This window comes from Schistocerca serialis, chromosome 2 (assembly GCF_023864345.2).
Source record: "Schistocerca serialis cubense isolate TAMUIC-IGC-003099 chromosome 2, iqSchSeri2.2, whole genome shotgun sequence".
In the NCBI taxonomy this organism is placed as follows: domain Eukaryota; kingdom Metazoa; phylum Arthropoda; class Insecta; order Orthoptera; family Acrididae; genus Schistocerca; species Schistocerca serialis.
Window position 1 is genome coordinate 678,863,264 of NC_064639.1, and position 25,322 is coordinate 678,888,585.

Here is a 25,322-nt window from a genome sequence, read left to right on the forward strand (position 1 = left end):
TTGTCGGCAGGGTAGAAGAATTGGTGGCTTAGCACTGTCTGATACCATACAACGTCTCGCGCGTCAGTTACGGCTCGATTCACAACTCGATGTCTCTAGGCAATGAATGCAATTGTAGTCGGTGATCTGCAAGGAGGTATACATACCAGTTCTCATTCAAAAGAATGGGTCGGCAATAATCACGGGGCCGCGCGGGATTAGCCGAGCGGTTTAGGGCGCTGCAGTCGTAGACTGTGCGGCTGGTCCCGGCGGAGGTTCGAGTCCTCCCTCGGGGATGGATGTGTGTGTTAGGATAATTTAGGTTAAGTAGTGTGTAAGCTTAGGGACTGATGACCATAGCTGTTAAGTCCCATAAGATTTCACACAAAATTAAATTAAAAAATAATCACGGGTAGTTATATTGTCATTTTACAGGTCTTCTTGGTTGTCGGATTATGATTTTGAGAGATGTGGTGGCCAACAAAAATACTGAGTGGTAAATACTTCAGGACATTATTCAAACAAGCAGTGACCTTGAGAAGCATTCTGTACGAGCGTGTGATCGGTGTTAAACATAAAAAATGCTTGATGTTTGGTTCACACACACTTCCCATCAAAAAATAATTCTAAAAGCCTAACATACATGCCAGCAACCAACTAAAGAAAAACAAGGAACATAACCACCATTGCTGTTAACTCAGTTCAAACACTGAGAATAAAGCCAACATAAACTAGCCCAGTATACAATCAAATGCCAGCCCTTAGTCATTTAGCGACTACAGCAGTAAATCAACAGAGTTACGCATTTGTGTTTAACTATTCAATATACTACTCTGCCCCATATCAAGAAAATACACAGCTGGTCGTGCATAACAACAGGGGGAAAACAACGGCAAACCACCTTCACCAGTACTTTAGCCAGAATCTCTACCATCCACCAGTTTATCTATTAATATGCGACTAGTCCTGTCAACGCAAGTGAAAGCGCCATAGCCACACAATGAAGATCATTTTAGGAGATGAAACACAAGCTTACGTAATGACTTGAAAGATTTAACCAAAACTGTACAGTATGTTAACTGAAAACGTATCCTGCTGACAAGAAGGTCTGCACTTTTGATTTTTGTTTTGCAACGCGCAGATCTTAAGGGTGTTGACGGTCTCGCTGCGAGGTACGATATTGGAGCTCTGCAAGTCGCATTTACTCGGGAGTTGCCCCAGACCGAGCTCTGTCTTCTGTCTTCCCAGAAACATAATTCCATCAGAAAGCTGAAGATCAGTGATAGAAGTAAAGTACATTCTACGACAAAAACTAAACGACGCCCTACGAAAGAATTATCCGAATGGGATGGAAATCGTTACATATGATGTACAGACAAACGAAGGGTTACAATTTTAGAAAGGTTGAGCGATTTATTCAAGGGAAAGAGCTTCATAAATTGAGCAAGTTGGTTCACATCTGGCCCTTATGCAGAAAGTTATTCGGTTTGCCACTAATTGACAGAACAGTTGGATGACCTCCTGAGGGATATTGTGCCAAATTCTGTCCAATTGGCGCCTTAGTTCTTCAACATCTCGAGCTGGCTGGAGACCTGGGATCTCACTGACTGGGGTAGAATTGTCTTTAGTCCCGCTTCGAACTTAGCTCCTATGACCAGCAAAGACGTGACTGGAGTCGCCCCTGGCATCACGAATGTCGCTCACCATACGGCCCGACAGCCCGACAGCCAGGAGTGATGGTGTGGGAGGGCCTCTTTGGTTGTCACCCCTACATCACAGCGGTACGTCAACGAAATTCTACGACCCCTTTTGTCACCCTTCACACCAACCAATCCTGGTTTTATTTTAAGAAAGATAATGCTCGAGTGCACATGGCAAGTGTTTCTACTGCTTGTCGCTGCGCTTTCCAAATCCTACCTTGGGCAGCAACGTCGCCGGATCTCTCCCCATTTGAGAACGTTTGGAGTATTACGGGCAGAGCCCTCCAACCAGCTCGGGCTTTTGACGATCTAATCAGCCAATTGGACGGAATTTGGTACTGTGTCCCTCAGGCGTCATCCAATAACTCTGTCAGTCAGTGCCAAGCCGAATAACTGCTTGCGTAAGGGCCAGAGGCGAACAAACGCGTTATTGACTCGCTCAATTTGTGAAGTTCCTTCTCTTGAATAAATCATCTGAAATTTTAATCATTTGTTTGTCTGAACGTGTACATAACATCTAAACACATTCGAACAATTCCTTCGTGGTGCATCTTTTTTTTTCCTCTCAGAGCATACTTTGTAAATTAACCACCACAACTTGGGAAACTAAACCACCAGTTGTTAAAACTAAAGCTTTATCAATATGTTTTTTTTCAGTCCTAGTTTAGTGTAAATTAACACGAGTTAATAAAGTCGACTATGTTCGGAAATGAAAGCTTCACACTTTCTTATCTGGTATCCCACCTCCAACAATTAGAAAGCGGCAGGCTACAAAGGGAGAGCTAAACACCCTTTTTCCCAACTACATCTGCTTCGTAGCACGCACCATTAAGGTTCAGGAATAGTTTTCTTAGCACTACTGTAAACTTCTAGAAAAAAGCCATCTCTCTGCTGCAGAAGAAGATAATATCCAAGGCACACCACTGGGTCCGAACTTTATTGGAGCTCGCAGCATGATATAAAAAATACTTGGAGGTGCTGGAAATCCCTGAATCGATTTCGGGCTCGTCTTGCTAGATGCAACGAATTTCTGCACATTTGGAATTTCCTTGACTTTCCAAGACCTTTTGAATACGTTGCAGCACGGATGGTTCACGAATGTACTCCTGGCCTCGATGGCCCGTGCAGCGTTTCTGGGCAGAGCTGATACCAGTCCATCCCAGTAGAGGGAACATGGTCTTTTTCGGAACTAAAACTGCACAGTGCGTGCGTGTGTCGTCACTTATAGTTTTTTGATTATTTGTGAAATATGTGTTCCAATGTATCTGACGCTTCTAATTCAATTAATAATAATAATAAATGACGTCGTTGGTCTCAAAAAACGCGGACCGTGGTTTCGCGATTGCATTCTTGCTTCCCGAGCACGGGATCCCGGGCTCGATTCGCGGCGGGGTCAGGGATTTTCACCTGCCTCGAGTTGTCTGGTTTGTGTGCTGCCCTCATCATTTCATCCTCAGTCATGGAAGTGGCAAGATTGGACTGAGCAAAGGTTGGGAATTTGTACTGGCGCTAAATAACCGCGCAGTTGAGCGCCCCACGAACCAAACATCATCATTATTGTCCTTATAACTACTTCATAAAAATAATGCAATGGAAGAGAAATGGACACCTGCAAGGGATTCAGAGGATAAGGTACCGTGGATATGGGGTCAGAACAACCAATCAGCCATTATCGTTACTGGACGTGATAGCGCCCCACATGAGCTGCGTAATTTGAGCGGGAACAGACACCGAGCGCTGTCGGCCTTGGGGCAGAGAAGGGAAAAGGGACACATAGGCGTGGTGGTGGTGGTGGTGGTGGTTGTTGGGATGTTTAAGGGGGACTAAACAGCTAAGGTCATCAGTCCCCCACATAGGCGTGGTCAACCCTGCACTGTTGCGTTGTCAGTTCCCGTATGCGACACTTGCATCGGCTTATACTTACAGGATATATCGCCGCATCAGACAAGCGGCTAATCTTCACGACCAGGGAGAGATCACGGTTGCTCACTGCCAGCTGGAGAACACACGAACCGTTACGTTCTGGACAATTTTAGATGTTTATTTTCAGACTGAATGACGTTTGCTGACTCCATTGGGCTTCACTGCTCAAGGTTAGTTAGCTGACAGTCGCAGCAGACCACTAACCTTGAAAACACTGGTTGCTACCGGTACTAAAATGATAGCTAAAAGTCTGCACAAAAACTTAGAGCATTTATATGTAAGTAACAGTTCATCTGATGCCAAGATATCCGATGTTTGATGCATCAAACGGTTTTGAAGAGAGGAACGGAGTCAGACATAGAGTCTCTGGAGACAGAATCTTAGCTCGGCATGCATGACGGGAAAAGGAATCGAACGGGGCCTTGTTGAAAGAACTACCCCAGCTTTCTATTTAAATAGTTTAGGAGAGCAACAGGAAATCTAAATCTGTTTGGCTGTGCAGCGTTTCGAAGTCAGCTTCAGTGGCTTAAGCAGTGTGTAAACCGCATGTAATTTAAAAATAAGTACCGTACGACATGAAACGAGAGTGGAAGCCACGTACATGTGGAGCAATCTTTCGAGACTAAAAGCTCCAAAAATTTGAGAAAATAGGAAAACAGGTCTCTTATAGGATGTCCAGTCACATTACTGTGACTACCTGTCAAAAGCCTGAATGACCACCTTTTGCTGCGCGGACTGTTGCGAGAAGTGCGCGACGTGAGTGAATGGGTATGTGGAAGGCACCGACAGAGATGTGGAGCTATGGTGACTCCAGTGTTGCGGTCAGCTGCGCTAGGTTTCTCGGTTGAGGATCCATGGCGCGCCGGCCGCTGTGGCCGAGCGGTTCTAGGCACTTCAGTGGGGAACCGTACTGATGCTACGGTCGCAGGTTCGAATCCTGCCTCGGGCATGGATGTGTGTGATGTCCTTAGGTTAGTTAGGTTTAAGTACTTCTAAGTCTAGGGGACTGTTTACCTCAGATGTTAAGTCCCATAGTGCTCAGAGCCATTTGATCCATGGCGCGAACAGCCCGATCGACGTGGTGCCGCAGATTCCCGATTGGGTTTAAATCCGTGGAGTCTGGTAACGACTGGAGTGCGCTGAACTCATCCTGGCGTTCTTCAGATCACGCACGAACACCGCGAGCTGTGTGACACGCTGTACTACGCTGTCGCTAGATGCCGTCGTGCAGAAGAAAATCAAACTGCACGTGGGAACGGACGTGGTCTCCAAATATAGATACAGCTACATCTACATCTAAGTGATTTTTGACTCTGCTCGCTGTTCACAATAAAGTGCCTGGCAGAGAGTTCAACGAACCACCTTCAAGTTGTCTCTCTAGAGTTCCACTCACGAACAGCACGCGGGAAAAACGAGAACTTAAATTTTCCTGTGCGAGCCCTGATTTCTCTTATTTTATCGTGTTGCTCATTTCTCTCTATGTAGATGAGTGCCAATAGAATGTTTTCGCAATCGGAGGAGAAAACTGGTGATTGAAATTTCATGAGAAGATCCCGTCGCAACGAAAAACGCCCTTGTTTTAATGACTGACACTCCAATTCACGTATCAAGTCTGTGGCACTATCTCCCCTATTTCGCGATAATACAAAACGAGCTGCCCTTCGTTGAACTTTTTCGATGTGATCCGCCAGTCCTACCTGATGCGGATCCCACACCGCACAGTAATACTCCAGAACAGGGCGGACAAGCGTAATGTAAGCAGTCTCTTTAGTAGATCTGTTGCACCTTCTAAGTGTTCTGCCAATGAACCGCAGTCATTGTTTTGCTCTACCCACATCATTACCTATGTGATCGTTCCAATTTAGGTTATTTGTAATTGTAATCCCTAAGTCTTTAGTTGAATTTACAGTCTTCTTTTTGAGTGACTTATCGCGTAATCGAAATTTAGCGGACTTCTTTAGTATTCATGTGAATAACTTCACACTTTTCTTTGTTCAGGGTCAATTGCCACATTACGCACGATACAGATATCTCATCTAAATCATTTTGCAATTCGTTTTGGTCATCTGATGACTTTAAAATACGGTAAATAACAGCATTAATCTGCAAACAATCCAAGAGGGCTACTCAGATTGTCTACTACGTCGTTCATACAGATCAGGAACAATAGATGGCCTATAAACTTCCTTGGGGAACTCTGGATATTACTTCTGTTTTACTCGATTACTTTCCGTCTAATACTACGAAATGTGACATTCCTGACAGGAAATCACGAATCCAGTCGCACAACTGAGGCGATATTCCATAGGCACGCAGTTTGCTTAGAAGACGCTTGTGAGGAACGGTGTCGAAAGCCGTCTGGAAATCTAAAAATATGGAATCAGTGGGCATCCCCTGTCAATAGCACTCATCACTTCATCAGTATAAATAACTAGTTGGTTTTACAAGAACTATATTTTCAGAATCCGTGCTGACTGTGTGTCAATAAATCGTTTTCTTCGAGTCATCATTATGTTCGAAACCCTACTGGAAATCGACATTAGTCATATGGGCCTATAATTCAGTGAATTACTCCTATTTCCCTTTTTGGGTATTGGTGTGACTTGAGCAATTTTCTAGCCTTTAGTTACGGATCTTTCTATGAGCGAGTGCTTTTATATAGTTGCGAAATATGGAGCTATTGTATCAGCGTACTCTGAAGGTATACCTAAATGGTATACAGTCTGGACCGGAGGCCTTGCCTTTATTATGTGATTTAAGCTGCTTTGCTACACCGAGGATATCTACTTCTATGTTTCTCATCTTCGCAGTTGTTCTAGATTGCAATTCAGGAATATTTACTTCGTCTTCTTTGCTTATGTTGATCCGTTGTGCCTTCCAGAATGGCGAGATCACTCAGGAAATGCCTCGAAACATTCCCCAGATCATAACGCATGCAGGTTGCTTTGCTTTCAGACGTTTCAAGCCGTATACATCAACGGCCAGCTGGCCAATGGAGAATAAAACGTGACTCATTTGGAACCAGGCGCCTTCTGCGGAAGCCCATATGCAGCAACGTTCACCCCTTGGTTCGTCTAATGGAAGAGGAGGTAGATGAAGATGAAATGGGAGATATGATACTGCGTGGAGAGTTTGACAGAACACTGAAAGACCTAAGCCGAAACAAGGCCCCGGGAGTAGACAACTACTGACAGCCTTGGGAGAGCCAGTCCTGACAAAACTCTACCATCTGGTGAGCAAGATGTATGAGACAGGCGAAATTCCCTCAGACTTCAAGAAGAATATAATAATTCCAATCCCAAAGAAAGCAGGTGTTGACAGATGTGAAAATTACTGAACTAACAGTTTAATAAGTCACAGCTGCAAAATACTAACGCGTATTATTTACAGACGAATGGAAAAACTGGTAGAAGCCGACCTCGGGGAAGATCAGTTTGGATTCCGTAGAGGCAATACTGACCCTACGACTTAGCTTAGAAGAAAGATTAAGGAAAGGCAAACGTACGTTTCTAGCATTTGTAGATTAGAAAAAGCTTTTGACAATGTTGACTGGAATACTCTCTTTCAAATTCTGAAGGTGGCAGGGGTAAAATACAGGAAGCGAAAGGCTATTTACAATTTGTACAGAAAGCAGATGGCAGTTATAAGAGTCGAGGGACATCAAAGGGAAGCAGTGGTTGGGAAGGGAGTGAGACAGGGTTGTAGCCTCTCCCCGATGCTGTTCGATCTGTATATTGAGCAAGCAGTAAAGGAAACAAAAGAAAAGTTCGGAGTAGGTATTAAAATCCATGGAGAAGAAATAAAAACTTTGAGGTTCGCCGATGACATTGTAATTCTGTTAGAGACAGCAAAGGACTTGGAAGAGCAGTTGAACGGAATGGACAGTGTCTTGAAAGGAGGATATAAGATGAACATCAACAAAAGCAAAACGAGGATAATGGAATGTAGTCGAATTAAGTCGGGTGATGCTGAGGGAATTAGATTAGGAAATGAGACACTTAAAGTAGTAAAGGAGTTTTGCTATTTGGGGAGCAAAATAATTGATGATGGTCGAAGGAGAGAGGATATAAAATGTAGACTGGCAATGGCAAAGAAAGCGTTTCTGAAGAAGAGGAATTTGTTAACATCAAGTATAGATTTAAGTGTCAGGAAGTCGTTTCTGAAAGTATTTGTATGGAGTGTAGCCATATATGGAAGTGAAACATGGACGATAAATAGTTTGGACAAGAACAGAATAGAAGCTTTCGAAATGTGGTGCTGCAGAAGAATGCTGAAGATTAAATGGGTAGATCACATAACTAATGATGAGGTATTGAATAGAATTGGGGAGAAGAGGAGTTTGTGGCACAACTTGACTAGAAGAAGGGATCAGTTGGTAGGACATGTTCTGAGGCATCAAAGAATCACCAATTTAGTATTGGAGGGCAGCGTGGAGGGTAAAAATCGTAGAGGGAGACCAAGAGATGAATACACTAAGCAGATTCAGAAGGATGTAGGCTGCAGTAGGTACTGGGAGATGAAGAAGCTTGCACAGGATAGAGTAGCATGGAGAGCTGCATCAAACCAGTATCAGGACTGAAGACAACAACAACAACAACAACCTCTCCACAGTCGTCGTTCATCCGTGTCGTCTACGACCTGTGGTGCACCACAGCTGCCTTGGCGCCGGCTACAAAGAGCGCCATTTTGCCATGCGCAGTACACTTTAACCACTGCGGTACCATGTCTTAACTGAAAAGTAAGTTCCTCTTAAGAAATATGCCAACATTGCATGCGCCTATTATTTTCTACACATGACACGCATAAATTACCACGTAGATTTAGTTGATAATTATGCAAGAGTGATGCAAGTGTTTCTAAGTATAAATCCAACGGAAACGACCGCTGCATACGAGATACTGACAGTAATTCGTTTCGTTGCATGAATGTGCGAAACATGAGCAGACATTCACGATAAAATCTGTGAGGTTTAGAAATAATAAATAAGGTGAAGTACTTTTCGAGAACGTGCGATCGCAAAAAAATTAGTAGTTTTCCCTTTCCCTTCGACCTCCATTTGGGTCCCAAATCTTTCCTCGCTGTGGCTCATCCACGAGGATGTTGAAAAATTGTTGCTAATTGATTATCATCCCTGGCGGCAAATTTATGACGGGAATATCTAGGTAGGTCTCAAGCCAAGAGTCCAAGCCTCTCGACGTCGCCGTGCATCTCTCTTATCTACTACACTTCTTTCTGGAATCTGTAAACCGTATACTCTCCACAGAAGACTGAGATATTCATTCTGAAGAAAATCTTTAGTGTGTAGCTCACATATTTTGCGTCATAACCTTTCTCGGAGTATCGCTGGTCCAGCAAGGTTTGCAGGAAAGATATACGTTATCAGAGTGAGAGAGAAACTGGTAGGTCGAAGCTGTGAGGCGAGTCCTGGAGCCTCCTGAGGCGGCCCTACCCGGGTATTCAAAGGGTGCGCCAGCTCCAGGAGGCGTCGAAGGCTGAGTGCAACATCCTTTACTTGCTGATTATTAATTTGTGCTCAAAGTTACAATACTACTACACTGCCTCACAAAGTGAAGCACTAAGAAGACATGGTCAGATGTCAACGTAACTTTAAGTACGCACCATCAGCAGAACACACACCATCAGGAGACTAGATTTGCGATTCTCTGACAAGTAGAGTGCACTGGTGTTGTTAGTACTGTTATCAGGCCTGGTAGGATATATCGAGGGCGTAAGCGGCGTCAAGTGCTGAGTCATGACTGTGAAGGACACAGACATGCCATGCACTCATGTGAGACAGCATTATTACCAGCTGACAGGGACTTCATTGTTGGTCTCCATTCGGCCTGTGATTGAAACGTGCAGTATCCATATTTATGCGGCATCTGGATGTGACAGTGGCTCAATGTTGGACTGCATGAGACCTGAGGGCAAGCATACCCGTCATCTATGTTTCTGTCTACCACGTTTGTCCACCACAAGCGAGGAGAGGCAATATCATCACATACCCTCTCATCTCATAAAATTTCATTTCGCTTCCTGCACCGCCTTCTGAGTGCTTCACTTTTCTGTCGATCAGTGCAATTTTATTTTACATACGAACGTAAGTGAACAGACACGTAAGAAGCTGTGACTCTCATGTTTAATTGCTTCATCCTTTAAGCTGGAATGAAATTATTGACAATGTGAGTGATTCTGCGAATACTAAAGCTCTGTAAATTTATTTGTTATTTTTAAAATTGAATGAATAATTATGTGTTTTAGAGTTGTATGTGTGACAATAAATGTACCTTGGACAAAATTTATTTGATATAAATCCTAAAACAAAATTAACATCATAATTATTGAATGCTAGGGCTATAGTAAGTAAACTTTTGTTCTGCATCGGTTGGAGACGCCAAGCAATGCTCGTACCCAGGCAAAAGGTAGGCTAGGGCCCTTGCTGGGCGTGCAAGGAGAGCTCAGCGGTTAAAAGAGTCGCCTGCCAAAGGGAAAGCTCCGATACAGAATTCCAACCCGATGTAGGGCTTTAAACATAAATGTGTTTATGAGGAGAGTACGCGCATTATTCTCATCTTGACGATTCCTATATCATCGAAGAGTTTACGAATGCAACGATCTAACGAAGTAGTATACGTAAAGGTCCAACAGGCAATCATACGTAACTCTATTGACATATATAAAAGTTAACAATAAAAAAAAAGAAACAAGTTCATGGTTCGACGTCCCGTTGCCTCCTGAAGGCGTGTGCGCTGCGGCATCTCGTTCGGCAGCTGCTGTACAGATGACACGTCTTACAACATATCATTTATCATGAATACGGCAGAGGTAGTGTCCAGAGAAACTGTAATTGTCCTGGCAGGTGACAGAAATGGTTGTCTGAAAGCACTAACCTTCATGTAGACATGATTTCTTTTTTAAATGGTTCCGCAAATAACCACTTTCTGGAATTATTTTGGAAATTTGTGGTAAGATCGTATGGGACCAAACTTCCGAGGCCATCGGTCCCCAAGCTTACACACTACTTAATCTAACTTAAACTAACTTACGCTAAGGACAACACACACACCATTGCCAGAGGGAGGAGTCGAACCTCCGACGGGGGAGGCCGCGCGAACCGTGACAAGGCGCCCAAGACCGCTTCTGAAGGTTTACCACCACTATGAAATTGTTTTATTGTGTTATTTGTTTTTGTGCTATGATAATTTGTTGCACATTATAACCTTTCAGCAATTTATTAGACAGTTTTACTAGTTTTAAAAGATGTTTCCAACAGCGCAATACTTTTTAAGCAGTTCGTAACAAATTTGTCTCAAGTACACAATCAATTGTAAGCATCTCGCAATAAAATGAAAATGTCATTTACATCACCTACTTCAATGATCTTTTGTACTCCTAGCAGCACATGTTTTGTTGCTTATCTATCCCTATATTCGTTTATGAGAGCAATAATCATGATGAGACCTAGCATTTCAGTAGGAGTAATGCATCACTCTTCACCGAGCCCCATAACTAAAATTCTTGACGGTGTCACGCCCCATTCCATTTGACAGTGCGATCGAAGAAGTGTCCTCGTATCGTGTAAGTTATTTTCCAGACCTTCGGGACGAAGAAGATGAGTGAGAAAAGACTGAAACCGCATACATTAGCGCAACATCTAATGTACGCTCAATGAAGTGTGTCCCATCTTGGACAACGGTCGCAATAGAACACATACAGCAGTTTTCTTCAAATGACGATTTCCCGTCGTTTCTCGGAATATTCCATTTTTCCTAGAACATCCGTTAAAATAACTGACTGACTGACTTCTATTTCGCCGTTTTTGATCTGCAATTTTTGACAGTAGTGAACCACACCATATACAAGTATACAACCACGATATACAGTTCAGTGTGTATCAGCTACAAGTCTGAATTGTAAGCTGCTAACTCCCCACTTTGCTGCACATCTCGATAAAATGGTGACATACCAAAAAGCGGCGTCTGTTCAGGTAAATCAGCAAGCCACGTATACGTGTCAACATCACAGAATCAAATCATGCACAGCACGCCTATTATGAGAAGACGCAGCCCGATTCCGTAAGATGCATCCTCAGTAACACGTCTATGGAAAAAAAAATCCTCTGAGGATGTTTAGGAAAATTGTAAGAGACGTGTCTGCCTACTGCAACACTTTCAAGTCATTTGTGTAATCTCTCTGTTTTGGGGAACTGTTAACATCTTGGAGTAAGAATGCTCGGAAAGTGGAAACATTGTTGACGCACTGAACGACAATAATGCGCGAGTGGTTTAGCCCTGGAAGACACACTTCGTTGGCGAACCTAGAAGGAGATAATGAGCTTTTATAGCTCGATAGTGTTTATTGAGGGTGTTCGCTCTGAATTGTTAACCGTATATACAGTTCATAGCCGGCCGGTGTGGCCGTGCGGTTCTAGGCGCTTCAGTCTGGAACCGCGTGACCGCTACGGTCGCAGGTTCGAATCCTGCCTCGGGCATGGATGTGTGTGATGTACTTAGGTTAGTTAGGTTTAAGTAGTTCTAAGTTCTAGGAGACTGATGACCACTGATGTTAAGTCCCATAGTGCTCAGAGCCATTTGAACCATTTTATACAGTTCATAACGGGAATTATTATATGCCAATAATGTTTTTTGGTAACCGTTAAGTTGTCATCCGTGAAATCATCTGAATAACAAACATGTACGTTGGCAGCAGCAGAACCGTTCTGGAGCTGGACTCAAATCCCAGCTATCTAAATTCTCGCGAAAAGAGCGACGTCTTCCCTAAACGGATTCCCATTTGAGTTACGAAGCGTCTCCGAAAGACTTGGATTATGATCGGACCCGCTGTTATAAATCTAGCAGCACTCTTTTGAATTGCTTCAATGTTTTCCTTTTTGATTGGGCTCTCAAATACTCACACATTACATAAGAATGAGTCGCACTAGCGTTCCATACGCCGTCTCCTTTATAGACTAGCTACACTTTCCCAAAGTTCTCACTGTAAAACGAAATGGGCTATTCGCCTTCCCTACTACCAATCTAACGTGTTCATTCCATTTCATATCGCTTTCCAACATTACTCGTAGATATTTAATCGAAGTGACCGTGTCAAGCAGCACCCTGCTACTACTGAATTCGAAAGTTACAGGATTATTTTTCCTGCTCATCCACATTAACTTACATTTTTCTGCATTTAGATCAAGCTGCCATTCACACCAACTAGAAATTCTGCCTAAGTCATCTTGTATGCACAACAGCCACTCAACGACGACACATTTCCGTACGTTACAGTGTCCTCGGCATACAGCTGTAAATTGCTGCTGACCCTGTCCATCAGATCATTTATGTATACAGAGAATAAGAACGGTCCTATCATACTTTCCTGGGGCACTCCTGGCGACACGTTTAATCTCTGATGAACACTCGCCGTTAAGGACAACGTATTCTGTTCTATTACTTAAAACCGTCTTCGAGCCATTCATATTTGCTGTTGTGGTCTTCAGAGACTGGTTTGATGCAGCTCTCCATGCATCCTGTGCAAGCTTCTTCATCTCCCAGTACCTACTGCAGCCTACATCCTTCTGAATCTTCTTAGTGTATTCATCTCTTGGTCTCCCTCTGAGACTTTTACCCTCCACACTGCCCTCTAATGCTAAACTTGTGATCCCTTGATGCCTCAGGACATGTCCTACCAACCGACCCCTTCTTCTAGTCAAGTTGTGCCACAAACTTCTCTTCTCCCCAATCCTATTCAATACCTCCTAATTAGTTACGTGATCTACCCACCTAATCTTCAACATTCTTCTGTAGCACCACATTTCGAAAGCTTCTATTCTCTTCTTGTCCAAACTATTTATTGTCCATGTTTCACTTCCATACATGTCTACACTCCATACAAATACTTTCAAAAACGACTTCCTGACACTTAAATCTATACTCGATGTTAACAAATTTCTCTTCTTCAGAAACACTTTTCTTGCCATTGCCAGTCTACATTTTATATCCTCTCTACTTCGACCATCATCAGTTATTTTGCTCCCCAAATAGCAAAACTCCTTTACTACTTTAAGTGTCTCATTTCCTAATATAATTCCCTCAGCATCACCCGACTTAATTCGACTACATTCAATTATCCTCGTTTTGCTTTTGTTGATGTTCATCTTATATCCTCCTTTCAAGACACTGTCCATTCCGTTCAACTGCTCTTCGAAGTCCTTTGCTGTCTCTGACAGAATTACAATGTCATCGGCGAACCTCAAAGTTTTTATTTCTTCTCCCTGGATTTTAATACCTACTCCAAATTTTTCTTTTGTTTTCTTTACTGCTTGCTCAATATACAGATTGAATAACATCGGGGATTGTAGGATATCATGTGAGAAAAGGACGCGCTGATTTTCGCACGATCCATTGTTTACTGAATCAGGAGCACCCCTCATTGATTGAATCCCGCTTCATTACTGAAGATACCTGTTGCTCCCATTTCTACTTGAAATGAATTTCGCGGTCGTTATTGCGAAACATAATATAAAGTATGCAAGGCCTATTATTTAGTAGACAACGAACTAATATCTTAGCCGAATGTTGAAGGATTACGGCCGATCTGTTGCTTCTAAAAAACAAGCTATATGTCGTATATTGTGGGGCAGTTGCTACAAGTAGTACGACTCGAATTTCGTGATCCTTAAAACAGTCTGGCCCGGACATACACGGCGGTCAACGTTGGTCCACAGTCGAGTTAAAAAAAAAAAAAGCGTTCCTGATGTCGAATGCAGAGAGGAACTTACCTTCTATGCGACACATCATCGTGACCGACTTGGAGGAGACGTGTGATCAGAATGCTTTGATTAAGATGTTAATGTTTAGTGCTGAACTAGCCTTTGGACTTCGGAAATTTCGTCGTCTTCCTGTAACTTCCTATCCTTCGTTTGTGGTAAGTTGAAGGTTTGCGTGATAGCATGCACAAGATAGCATCTGCACAAGAATACTGGTACTGCTGGTAAAGAAAATTACTAAAAACGGCCATCCAAGAATAATAAGAATAATTAAGTTACTTCTAACTTTAACACAATTTCAGTCATGAAGAAACTTTGTGGCTCTGGCTGCGGAAATGAGATTTTTTTTAAAAACAATTTATTTACTACAGATAAGTATTAGATCCAAGTACATATTTGTATGGTCAGTTTTATAAAATAGTGATCACATAGACTATTTAATTACCACAGGTGGAATATATCATTTTTAAACGCAATAACACCATACATTGTAACATATTTTACACCTACTGCATGATCTACCTAACATATATAAGAGACATTTTGAATCTGCTGCCATTCTGCCTACACACATTTTAATTCTATTACATTCGTATGCCTATTTCCAAAATAGAGTTCCACCTAACGCAAGAAGCGAAACACACTGTAAAATAGGAAAACGATGCTCCACAAAGGAAACATCCGAATGGGACGGAAATTGGTAGATGTGATGTACATGTACAGACAAACAAATGATAACAATTAAAAAAAAAGAAAAGAGAAAGAGCTTTACACATTCAGCAAGTCAATAACGCGTTGGTCCGCCTCAGCCTCTTACGCAAGCTGTTATTCGGCTTGGCATTGATTGAAAGAGTTGCCGGATGCTCTCCGTGAGGGATATCGTGCGATATTCTGTCCAACTGGCTCGTTAGATCGTCAAAATCCTGAGCTGACTGGCGGGCCCTGGCCATAATGCTCCAAAAACATCTGAATTGAGGAGAAATATGGCGACCTTGTTGCCCAAGGCAGGGCTTGGCAAACAGGTAGAGAAGCAGTAGAATCTCTCGTCGTGAAGAGGCGGGCTTTATCCTGCTGAAATGTAAGCCCAGGATGGCTTACAGCACCCTTACAACACAGCGGTACGTCGACGATATTCTGCGTCCCTTTTGTTGTCCTTCAATGCGAACTACAGTAGGCTTACATTTCATCAAGAAACTGCCCGCCCGCAAACGACGAGTTTCTATTGCTTGTCTCCGTGCTTGCCAAAACCTACCGTGGCCCTGTAAAGTCGCCGAGGCTCTCACCAATTGAGGACGTTTGGAGCATTATGCCTCCAACCACCTCGGGATTTTGACGATCTGACACGCCAGTTGGGCAGAATTTGGTACTAAATCCCTGAGGAGGGCATCCGACATTGCTATCAATCAACTCTAAACCGAATAACTGGTTGCATAAGGACCAAAGGTGGACTAGCACGTTATCGATTTGCTCAATCTGTGAAGCTCTTTCACTTGAATAAACCATTTAAGTTATGAAACTTCCTGGCAGATTAAAACTGTGTGCCGGACCGAGACTCGAAGTCGGGACCTTTGCGTTTCGCGGGCAAGTGCTCTATCAACTGAGCTACCCAAGCATGACTCACGCCCCATCCTCACTGCCTTACTTCTGCCAGTACCTCGTCTCCCACCTTCCAAACTTTACAGAAGCTCTCCTGCGAACCTTGCAGAATTAGCACTCCTGAAAGTTTTAATCTGCCTGGAAGTTTCATATCAGCGCACACTCCGCTGCAGAGTGAAAATCTCATTCTGGAAACATCCCCCAGGCTGTGGATCCTCACAGCCTTACTTCTGCCAGTACCTCGTCTCCCACCTTCCAAACTTTACAGAAGCTCTCCTGCGAACCTTGCAGAATTAGCACTCCTGAAAGTTTTAATCTGCCTGGAAGTTTCATATCAGCGCACACTCCGCTGCAGAGTGAAAATCTCGTTCTGGAAACATCCCCCAGGCTGTGGCTAAGCCATGTCTCCGTAATATCCTTTCTTTCAGGAGTGCTAGTTCTGCAAGGTTCGCAGGAGAGCTTCTGTAAAGTTTGGAAGGTAACAGACGAGCTACTGGCAGAAGTAAGGCTGTGAGGACGGGCCATGAGTCGTGCTTGGGTAGCTCAGTTGGTAGAGCACTTGCCCGCGAAAGGCAAAGGTCCCGAGTTCGAGTCTCGGTCGGGCACACAGTTTTAATCTCCCAGGAAGTTTCATATCAGCGCACACTCCGCTGCAGAGTGAAAATCTCATTCCACTTAAGTTATTTCTGAAATTGTAATCATTTGTTTATCTGTACATGTACATCACATCTACCGATTTCTGCCCCATTTGAACAATTCCTTCATGGTACGTCCTCTCGTTTGTTAGTGTTCCTGAGAAAAAAAATTCTGGCTTTGCGCATGTGTTAACTAAAATGCAAGTAAACGTTACTGGAGGCATCATTCATTTGTGTTCCATGGATCCCATCAAGATAAATGACCTTCAGGGATGTGGAACGAGTCGAAGTATGCTTTAACAATAGACTAGGAAATCATAGATACTCAGTATCTATTAACAATAAACTACCGCTATACTACTTAATGTTATTCAACCTTATAGCAGCTCTGCTTGATCACATTACAGTGTATGACGCATCGGTAAAGGCGCCCACCGGAGTGCTGTTCGGAGCCGTGTACCAGCTGGGTCACTACGACGAGTGCGTGTCGGTGCGGGCGGCGCAGTACTGCCTGCCCGAGGTGCGTTTCAAACCCTCGGAACCGCAGCCACTGCCCGCAGACCCCTACACCCTCAACTTCGACCCTGAGGGCTCTGCATGGCTCAAGCTGCAGGTCAGTCACCCCACTTGTCTCACACTGTTATATTACGTGCGTCACGAGAATCGTTAGATGGGGTTATTTCTTCATGTCAGGAAGCCTCGGATTGAGAAGAGGGGAGAGAGGACATTTTGGTAAACGCGTATTTACATACATCAATCTCCAAATTTCGCATTAACTTTCGGAGAACAAAGAAGCCTGAAAATCGAGGCTCTCGAAAATAGCAGAGAATTCTAGAAAGTACAAGATATTTTAAATACAAGCATGTGCGGATCCAGGGGGAGGGGTTGAGGGGAAAGGGGTGGAAGGCCTGTCATGGAGATCGTGACACCCCACCTCCCAAACAACATTTCACTAAAGGCATTTATATTTTTACATATACAGTAGAGCCCCGTAATTCGAGCGCCAGCATTTCGTGTATTTCTAGCTGATCTTAAGAAAATTAACATTTTACATAAAACTAGAGCAAAAACCCGTTTTCATACGTTCTCCGCATGTACGTTTTACACACTTTCGAATGTGTTACATTTTGAACTTCCTTTCAGCTTTCTATGTACAATACAGGTTAAACTGTCCCACTGAAGAGTAAGACAAAAATGCACAGACTGCTAATGCATTTCTATTACAGATGGACAGGTTAGGTTTCGAGGAGTGCACTTGCTCTTTCTTCTTCGACTCTTCACTGACTGGGACCGCCTGACAATCAGTTGTACAATGCATACCATCCTTATTGTTACCCGTATTTTTGTGCCTACTCAGCAACAGTAGTCATTAAAATGCAGTATGACTAAGTAACAATACAGTACTCATTTTACAACGTTGGCTGACCATTGTTGTATGTACTGTAGTTGTTTGCGTAGAAATATCTGTACTGTAGTGAGCCCACCTGTGTCAGTTAACTTTGAAGTAGCGTATGTATGTACACTGTACTGAACGTATGTAACTGTGCGCTTATTGATGTTTTAAGTCACACATTAGGAAGAGTGATAGGAGTAAGAGAAAATTTGTGCCGTTGAATGTGAAACAGAAGGCTTTTAAAAGACTAGAAAAAAGAGAAACATTTTTAAAAAAAACTAGCTGCTGAGTATGGAGTCGGTGAAGTGACAGCTGGATGGTGTAGAAACAGAGACAAAATTGAGAAATTTTCGTCAAACAAGTGCTCTGTTTCGTCATTTGAACGGGAGTCAGTGATTGGTTTACTCAACGAAGACAAAAAGTAAATCCAATTTCAGGGCCTATTTTACAAGAAAAAGGTGTGTTTTTTTAGAAGAGAGTTACAGGAAAGTGTGGACGATTTTCCTTTAACTTCAGGATGGGTGGATAGGTGGGAGAAGCGATACGGCGTAAGGCAGCTTGAAATTTGCGGTGAAAAACTTTCTGCTGATTCTCAAACTGTTACACAATTTTGTGAGAAATTAAGAAAAATTATACGAGAAAAAAATCTTACTCCTGATGATCTATATAACTGTGATGAGACAGGGCTAAATTATAAAATGTTTCCATCTAAAACTCTAGCTCCAAAAGAAGAAAAGGGCGTCCTGGGCTACAAAAATCGAAAAGAGAGGTTAACAGTTTTGCTGATGCATAGAATGCAAGTGGAGACCATAAACTGAAGCTGCTGATAATAGGGAAGTCTGCTAAGCCTAGAGCTTTATAAAATATCACTGCTTCTGCACTGTCTGTTACATATTTTCTCCAAAAATCTACTTGGATGGACAAAAATATTTTTAAGAATGATTTTTCGAAGATTTTGTTCCGGAGGCCGAAAGATAAGTAAAAAAGAAGTGCTTGCCTTCCAAGGCAATCATAACGCTTGACGACGCTGGTTCACATCCTGATGAGAAAGAATTACAATATGACCATTTTCGTGCATTGTTCTTACCCCCTAACGCGACGAGTTTAATGCAGCCTAGGACCAAGGCATTTTACAATGCTTGAAGAAAAAGATCGTCGTTTGCTTCAGATGCTTCCACAAACAACAGAAGGTGAAGAAACCATTAAACAAACTACGATCAAGTACGTAGTTTAATTGCTAGCCGATTCATGGTCTGAAATAAAAGTGTGACACTAAAAAAAGTCTCGGAACCAGATTTTACAGAATGAAATCGATACCTACAGTACAGACGAAGATGACCTTCCCATTAGCAGAACTGACGAGAAAGCTTGCTGGATGTGAAAATGCGAATGCGAGTGATGTTTCAGAATGGATGAGCAGTCCGAAGCGACCGATGCTGCAATTGTTGAAATGGTTAGTGAACCCACTGAAGAAAGTGACGACAAGGAATTGCCTGAAAAACCTGTATCAGTGATCACTCACTAGACATGGCATTGCATTATGTTGAGAAGCAAGTGGAAGCTACTCCATGACACCATTCTTCTTGGAAGATGGGGCGACATTGCTGCTAAAAATTTTAAAACAAAGGACTATGGACAATTTCTTTAAAATTTAAGTTATATTTTTGCAACTTGGAAATGTGTACCCATATATGTACATATAACAAGCATGTTGGTTGGTTGGTTGGTTGATTTGGGGGAGGGGACCAAATGGCGGGGTCATCAGTCCCATTGGATTAGGGAAGGAAATCGGCCATGCCCTGTCAAAGGAACCATCCTAGCATTTGCCTGAAGCAATTTAGGGAAATCACAGAAACCTAAATCAGGATGGCCGAACACAGGTTTGAGCTGTCATCCTCCTGATTGTGTGTCCAGTGTGCTAACCACTGCGCCATCTCACTCGGTAACAGATATGTACTATATTGTTTTTATTTACTTTTTAATCATTATTGTTCTCATTAAACATTTATTCATGATTTGCCCATTGAGTAGTCTTAGTTCTGGGTAAAGTACTGACAATGGTGAGTGCTTACTTCAATTCTATAACATATTAGTGAACCCAACAATGCTTCACAATTGCTAAATGTTTGTGGGAATGGGAAATATGTCCTAATCTCCTTCCCCCCTTCTCCCTGTCCATCTCCTCTTCTCCCCTCTCTTTGCCCATTTCCTCCTCTTCTCCCCTCTCTTTGTTCATCTCCTCTTCATCCCCTCTCTCTGCCCATCTCGGCCCCCACCATTCTCTTCTTCCACCTCCTCTCCCCCCTCTCTGTCAATCTCCTCCTTCCATCTCTATATGTCCATTTCCAAACCCTCCCCTTCCTCTGCCCCTCCCCCTCCCTGCCTCTGACCTTGAATCTTGTGTATTGTTGTCATTAATAAAACCCTGATTGGGAACTGAAGTCACTTAAAATGAATAGGTAACTCAGTTGCAATCATTGGTATAAGGAGAATGAAATTTCTAATGCTCCTGGGTCTGTGATGTAAGAAGCTTCATTGACAGTATGTCACATAGTTTTAATCTGTGAGAGGATAGGCATTTCCCATTTCTGGTGGCTCCCATCAGCCATTGCATCAAGTGTCAAATTAGTCTGTGGCTTGTATGGTGTACGAAGTTTTGAATGTTTTCCTCTTCTGTAGTAGTATTTTACTCATAAGCTGGTAAGCCATAAATACATCTTTCACATTTTTTGTTAAAAATGACTCTCAGGAAGAAAATGAAACATTTCGTCACTGTGTATACAGTTTTTGTTCAAAATTATATGTAAGGAGAAAGAATAGGTATACATGAAATTTTTGCATACAAAGTTTCCTGTTTATATAGTAATATTTATATACCGTACATGCTAAAACATATAGCATATGTCTGTGTGTACCTTTGCTAGAATATTGTATAAAAATTTGAAAAAATTGGTCAAAAACGTTTTGAGATTTTTGGTAATATTGTTACTCAATGACTTATCTTCATGTATCAATATAGATAAGTTATGAATTTGCCAAAGTTTTTTGCCAGTAGTTCTGAAACCAATCCCTTGACACAGATAAGAAGTAATTTTATGAGGTACTACTTCTTGGAAGCTGTGCTCAAGCAGTTTACCAAGCACTGTTGTAAACAAATTATTGTTATTCTAATAAAGCATTTAATAGGTTTTATTGTTATTATTTCTACAATCTTAGGCATCCATGACTTGTTAAGGGCTTGTTAAGAGTGTGGGAGGGGACAGGGGGGGGGGGGGATGAGAGATACCAAGGAGAGGGGTGGTCATTAATTAACTGTAACCCTCTCCAGAATCTAGCTCTGGATCCAAACCTGGTGCCAGTTATTCACATTTAAAGGTAAAGCTGTCCCCAGCATGAAGGCTGGTGTGGACACCACCGTGCCTTCTGGGAGTGGTTCTACTGGAGATGGTATGACCCTGTCTTCTTCTGATGCTGGAGTTAGTTTACCCAGCCAGTTATAGGGGGACCTAAAGTTTTATCTGGGGTCCAAGAGATGGTGAAACTTGATTTTTTCACATTAACAAACCATTGTCATGGGTGAAGTATTCTTAATTTATTTCAGGTCCATGAAAATGTTTGTAAAGCTTTTACAGTGACTGGAGCACATTTCTAAACAACACAGTAATTATTCTTTTCTGCTTGAATGAACCATTATGAAGGTGGGCTCATGCCAGAAACACCTCAGGACAGAAGTGGCAAAGTTGTCTCTGCTGACTTGTAGGGTTCTACTTAACTATGATTAAAAATACATCTTGTGTAGAAAAGAATGGCATATTCCAGCAACTGTGCCATTTTACTTCAGGTAAAAGTAAACTAGTGTGAAAATGTTAGGTGCTTTACTTTTTATTTATATTACGTATTTTAGATTTGTGGCGTCGATAGGTTACATCAACCACATAAAGCATGATCTTTGAACTCTAACTGCGCTGACGAGCTGCCATGTTAATGTTCCAGTCAGCCTTTGTACCTTGTACAGTGTACAAGCGTATCTTTCTTTGTGCTGAAATATACATTTATGGGAACAGTTTGTTGTGTATACAGTTATCCATATTCCCGTTTCCCATATTGGTGACCCCAAAGTTTCTACGCCTTCCACAACTTTCTGCGCCATCTGTGTGGAATTAACAGGTTTTACATTCGACACCATGGCTGCCTAACCCAACGTTTTATACAAGGATTTGGAGGTTCAGTTACTACTACCAGGCCACTCCAATTCCCTGCCAACGGTTGTTTCGCCACTAACAGACAGTGATTCATGATCTCCAACGAAGTTAACCTCAAACTTTGCATTTCTAAAACAGCCAAGTGTTATGCCGTTACCTCAAACAATGGACTCAGGTTTTCTGTCGCTGGACTGTGCACCCCAGCATGTGAAAGGTGAAGTGGATGATTTCCAAAATCGTGTAACGATCGATCGTTCATGTAGTGTTCAAAGGGACCCAAATTCGCACACATGCTTTGATCATCTACGCCTGACAGTGTTGGTTACAGTAGTGCCACGTGCAATGCCGCCATTCATGCAAAATGCACACACGGTCAACTGCTATCAAGCTATGCCAGTTTTGCCTTCCTCACAATTTAATGATGGACATTTTTATACATCAAGTTTGCCAGGCTCAACCACCAGATCTGTTGCCCAGTTTCTTGACCACATGTGTTTGAGTACACCTGACGGCATTTCACAATCCATGAATGTTGTACCATAACAATGTGACCGCCAGCAGGTTTCACCAGTGATTTATGGTCCTACCACATGGGGTACATTTCGAAAATGCACAGAAAACTCTCGGTGTTGCCACACCAAGTACAAAACCACCCATCACATACCCCCACCGCTCCCCCTCATTCGCAGGGTGCCTGATTCTGACCATACAGCCACTCGCTCCTTCTGCAGTACCGTCTGCATCTTCCGCACTGGCATTCTGCGTCATTTCCGAGGTGGACAATAGAAGTACTGTGCCTTTAACCTCCGGTCCAGTTTACAGGCCTACCTCATGCGCCACTCATCCATTTGTTCTCACGGTACCAACTGTACCTGCTGTGTCGTGCTTCCATGACTCATCAGGGACATTGCAAACGTCCGTTGTTTGGGACGTGTTTGCTAGTAATTACAAGACAGCCTATCCTACCACGGAACAGCAGGCCTTCCAATATACACCGAAGCCACCCTCATCCCTACCCCCCTCTCCCCCTGGCCCTCTGCCGAAGCTACCTCCTTTATATTAGGACAACCCCGTTTTAAGGTTCATGCTTTTGGAGCACCTTTTCGAGTTACATCAGGTGACCGACGACAACACTAAATTTCTATGTCTCATCATGCACCTCCATGACCACTCAGATTTAATTTGTGACCTCCTCCTTTCGCCACCACCACCACCAAAATACAAGCTCATCAAGAAGACAATATTGGACCGACTCGGCTGCTTGATACAGGAATTAATAATCAAGATCCTGTAGGAGGAACACCTGGGGTACCGCACTCCGTCACAACTCTGACGCCACCTTCAGCTACTTGTGAGTGAACACACGATGCCGGACATTACCCTGTGGGCGGTATGGTGTGCCAAGTTACGTACCGACCTGCAGATACACCTGATACTGCACTCCTTCAAGTCCATTGACTCTTGCCTTCGCATCGCAGATCAGCTGTATGCACTACTGCAACAAAAACAACCAGTACACCTCTCACCGCTGGTTGGCACTACACCGCCTGTTTACTGGCCGTATGCAAGCAGAGACAGAGCTCGTTCTGCCTCCACGCCATCTACACCACCGGGCAGTACTCATCCTCTCTCCCCTCTTTCCGAGCACTCAAGAATCGCACACGTACCATACGTCCCAGTTTATATTCCGGAACAGATCAACGAGGACAAACCTCCTCCGCTGTCACAATCACCCCCGCCACATCTGGCTCATCCGTACTGTTGGTACCACAAGATTTTCGGGGATGAGGCCAAGAAGTGCAGATTACCTTGCCAGCACTCAAATGTTGACCGCAGGATCTAAAACACGCCGAGTCCTGTGGGAAACTTCACAGGTGTCCTCAAATATTGCACTCTGTCCTCTTGGCCGAGCGGTCGTTCATATGTGACCGACATTTTGTCACGGCTTATTTTCCTAGTTGACACAGGCACTGACGTGTCCATCATACCTACATCATTGGCTCCTCCCGTTTTTTCACCAATGAAGTCGCTTCTACGCACTGTCAATGCATCATCATTACAAACTGTTGGCTCTGCTAAAGTTATGATGCATCTATCTCTTCTACATTTCCCGTGGACTTTTTACATTGCTGATGTTGACGAACCAATTCTCGGTATGGATATCTTGTCCCATTACAAACTCTCCCCAAACATAGTCCAAGGTTCAGTGCTACACCACCCTTCTGACACTCATATACCATACTCAGGCACTTATGCTCATCATTCCGTTTCTGTCGTGACTTGTGATTTGGTTCACCAGTGCTCCACCCTCGCGAACAAAATTGTGACCTGTGTCACTAATCTACTCTCAGAGTATGATGGAGCTCATCACGGCTCGTACCTCACTGCTGCAACTGCAGTACACAGTTCCTTCACCTGATCGACCTTCATCAGCAGACACCAGCATGGACACTCATCAGGTTAGTTAAAAAACATTCACTGTGTGTGATGATTTGTGTTCAATGACCTCTGCACCACCCAAGCACGCATCCACTACGTGCAGTGCCTCGTGTTTCAAACAGTGTCTCTAACAACAGTCGCTCGCGCAGCATGACTACGAACACTACACAGGCAGCTGCCCCCCTTGTTGATAAACATTCCCCCTCTCCCGTGCACCAGCCAAGCAACTTGGTGACCATTGCTGTCCCTCGCGCTATGCCAGCGCCTCTCTCACCCACGCCAGTTGCCCGAGACAAAGTTAACAACAGAGAGTCGCTGCGCACCCCATTCTGCTCCGTGCTGTGCACACAGCCGACCTCTCCAAACAAGCACACGCTATGCTCACATAATAGACATGTGACTTTCGTGCTGCCTTTTCCCACTTGCGCTAACGGCTATACCTCATCACGCCCCACTCATCCCAAAACTTCACGTCAGGACGTTACTTAGCCTCGTGTGTAGTTCTCAGTCTCTTCCATCACTGACGGAATGACCCACAAGATAATTATGACTGCTGGCCCTCCTATTGGGCACAAGGTTAGACGCCTCAATTCCATTAAGTTGTGCGCAGCCCGGCAGCAAATTAACGAACTTCTGGAGGCAGGTATTCTACAGCCATCAGACAGCAACTGGTCTTCACTGATTCAC

General features: G+C 43.3%; 1 protein-coding gene across 1 annotated transcript in view; it reads left to right on the plus strand.

The window, feature by feature from the left end:
• The window catches only part of LOC126457782 (nose resistant to fluoxetine protein 6-like), a 185,605-nt gene that overhangs the window by 67,504 nt on the left and 92,779 nt on the right, over window positions 1-25,322 (plus strand). The window contains exon 3 of the mRNA XM_050094368.1: window positions 17,009-17,214. Within this exon, the coding sequence (XP_049950325.1) occupies window positions 17,009-17,214 (206 nt within the window). The remainder of the gene's footprint in view (window positions 1-17,008; window positions 17,215-25,322) is intronic.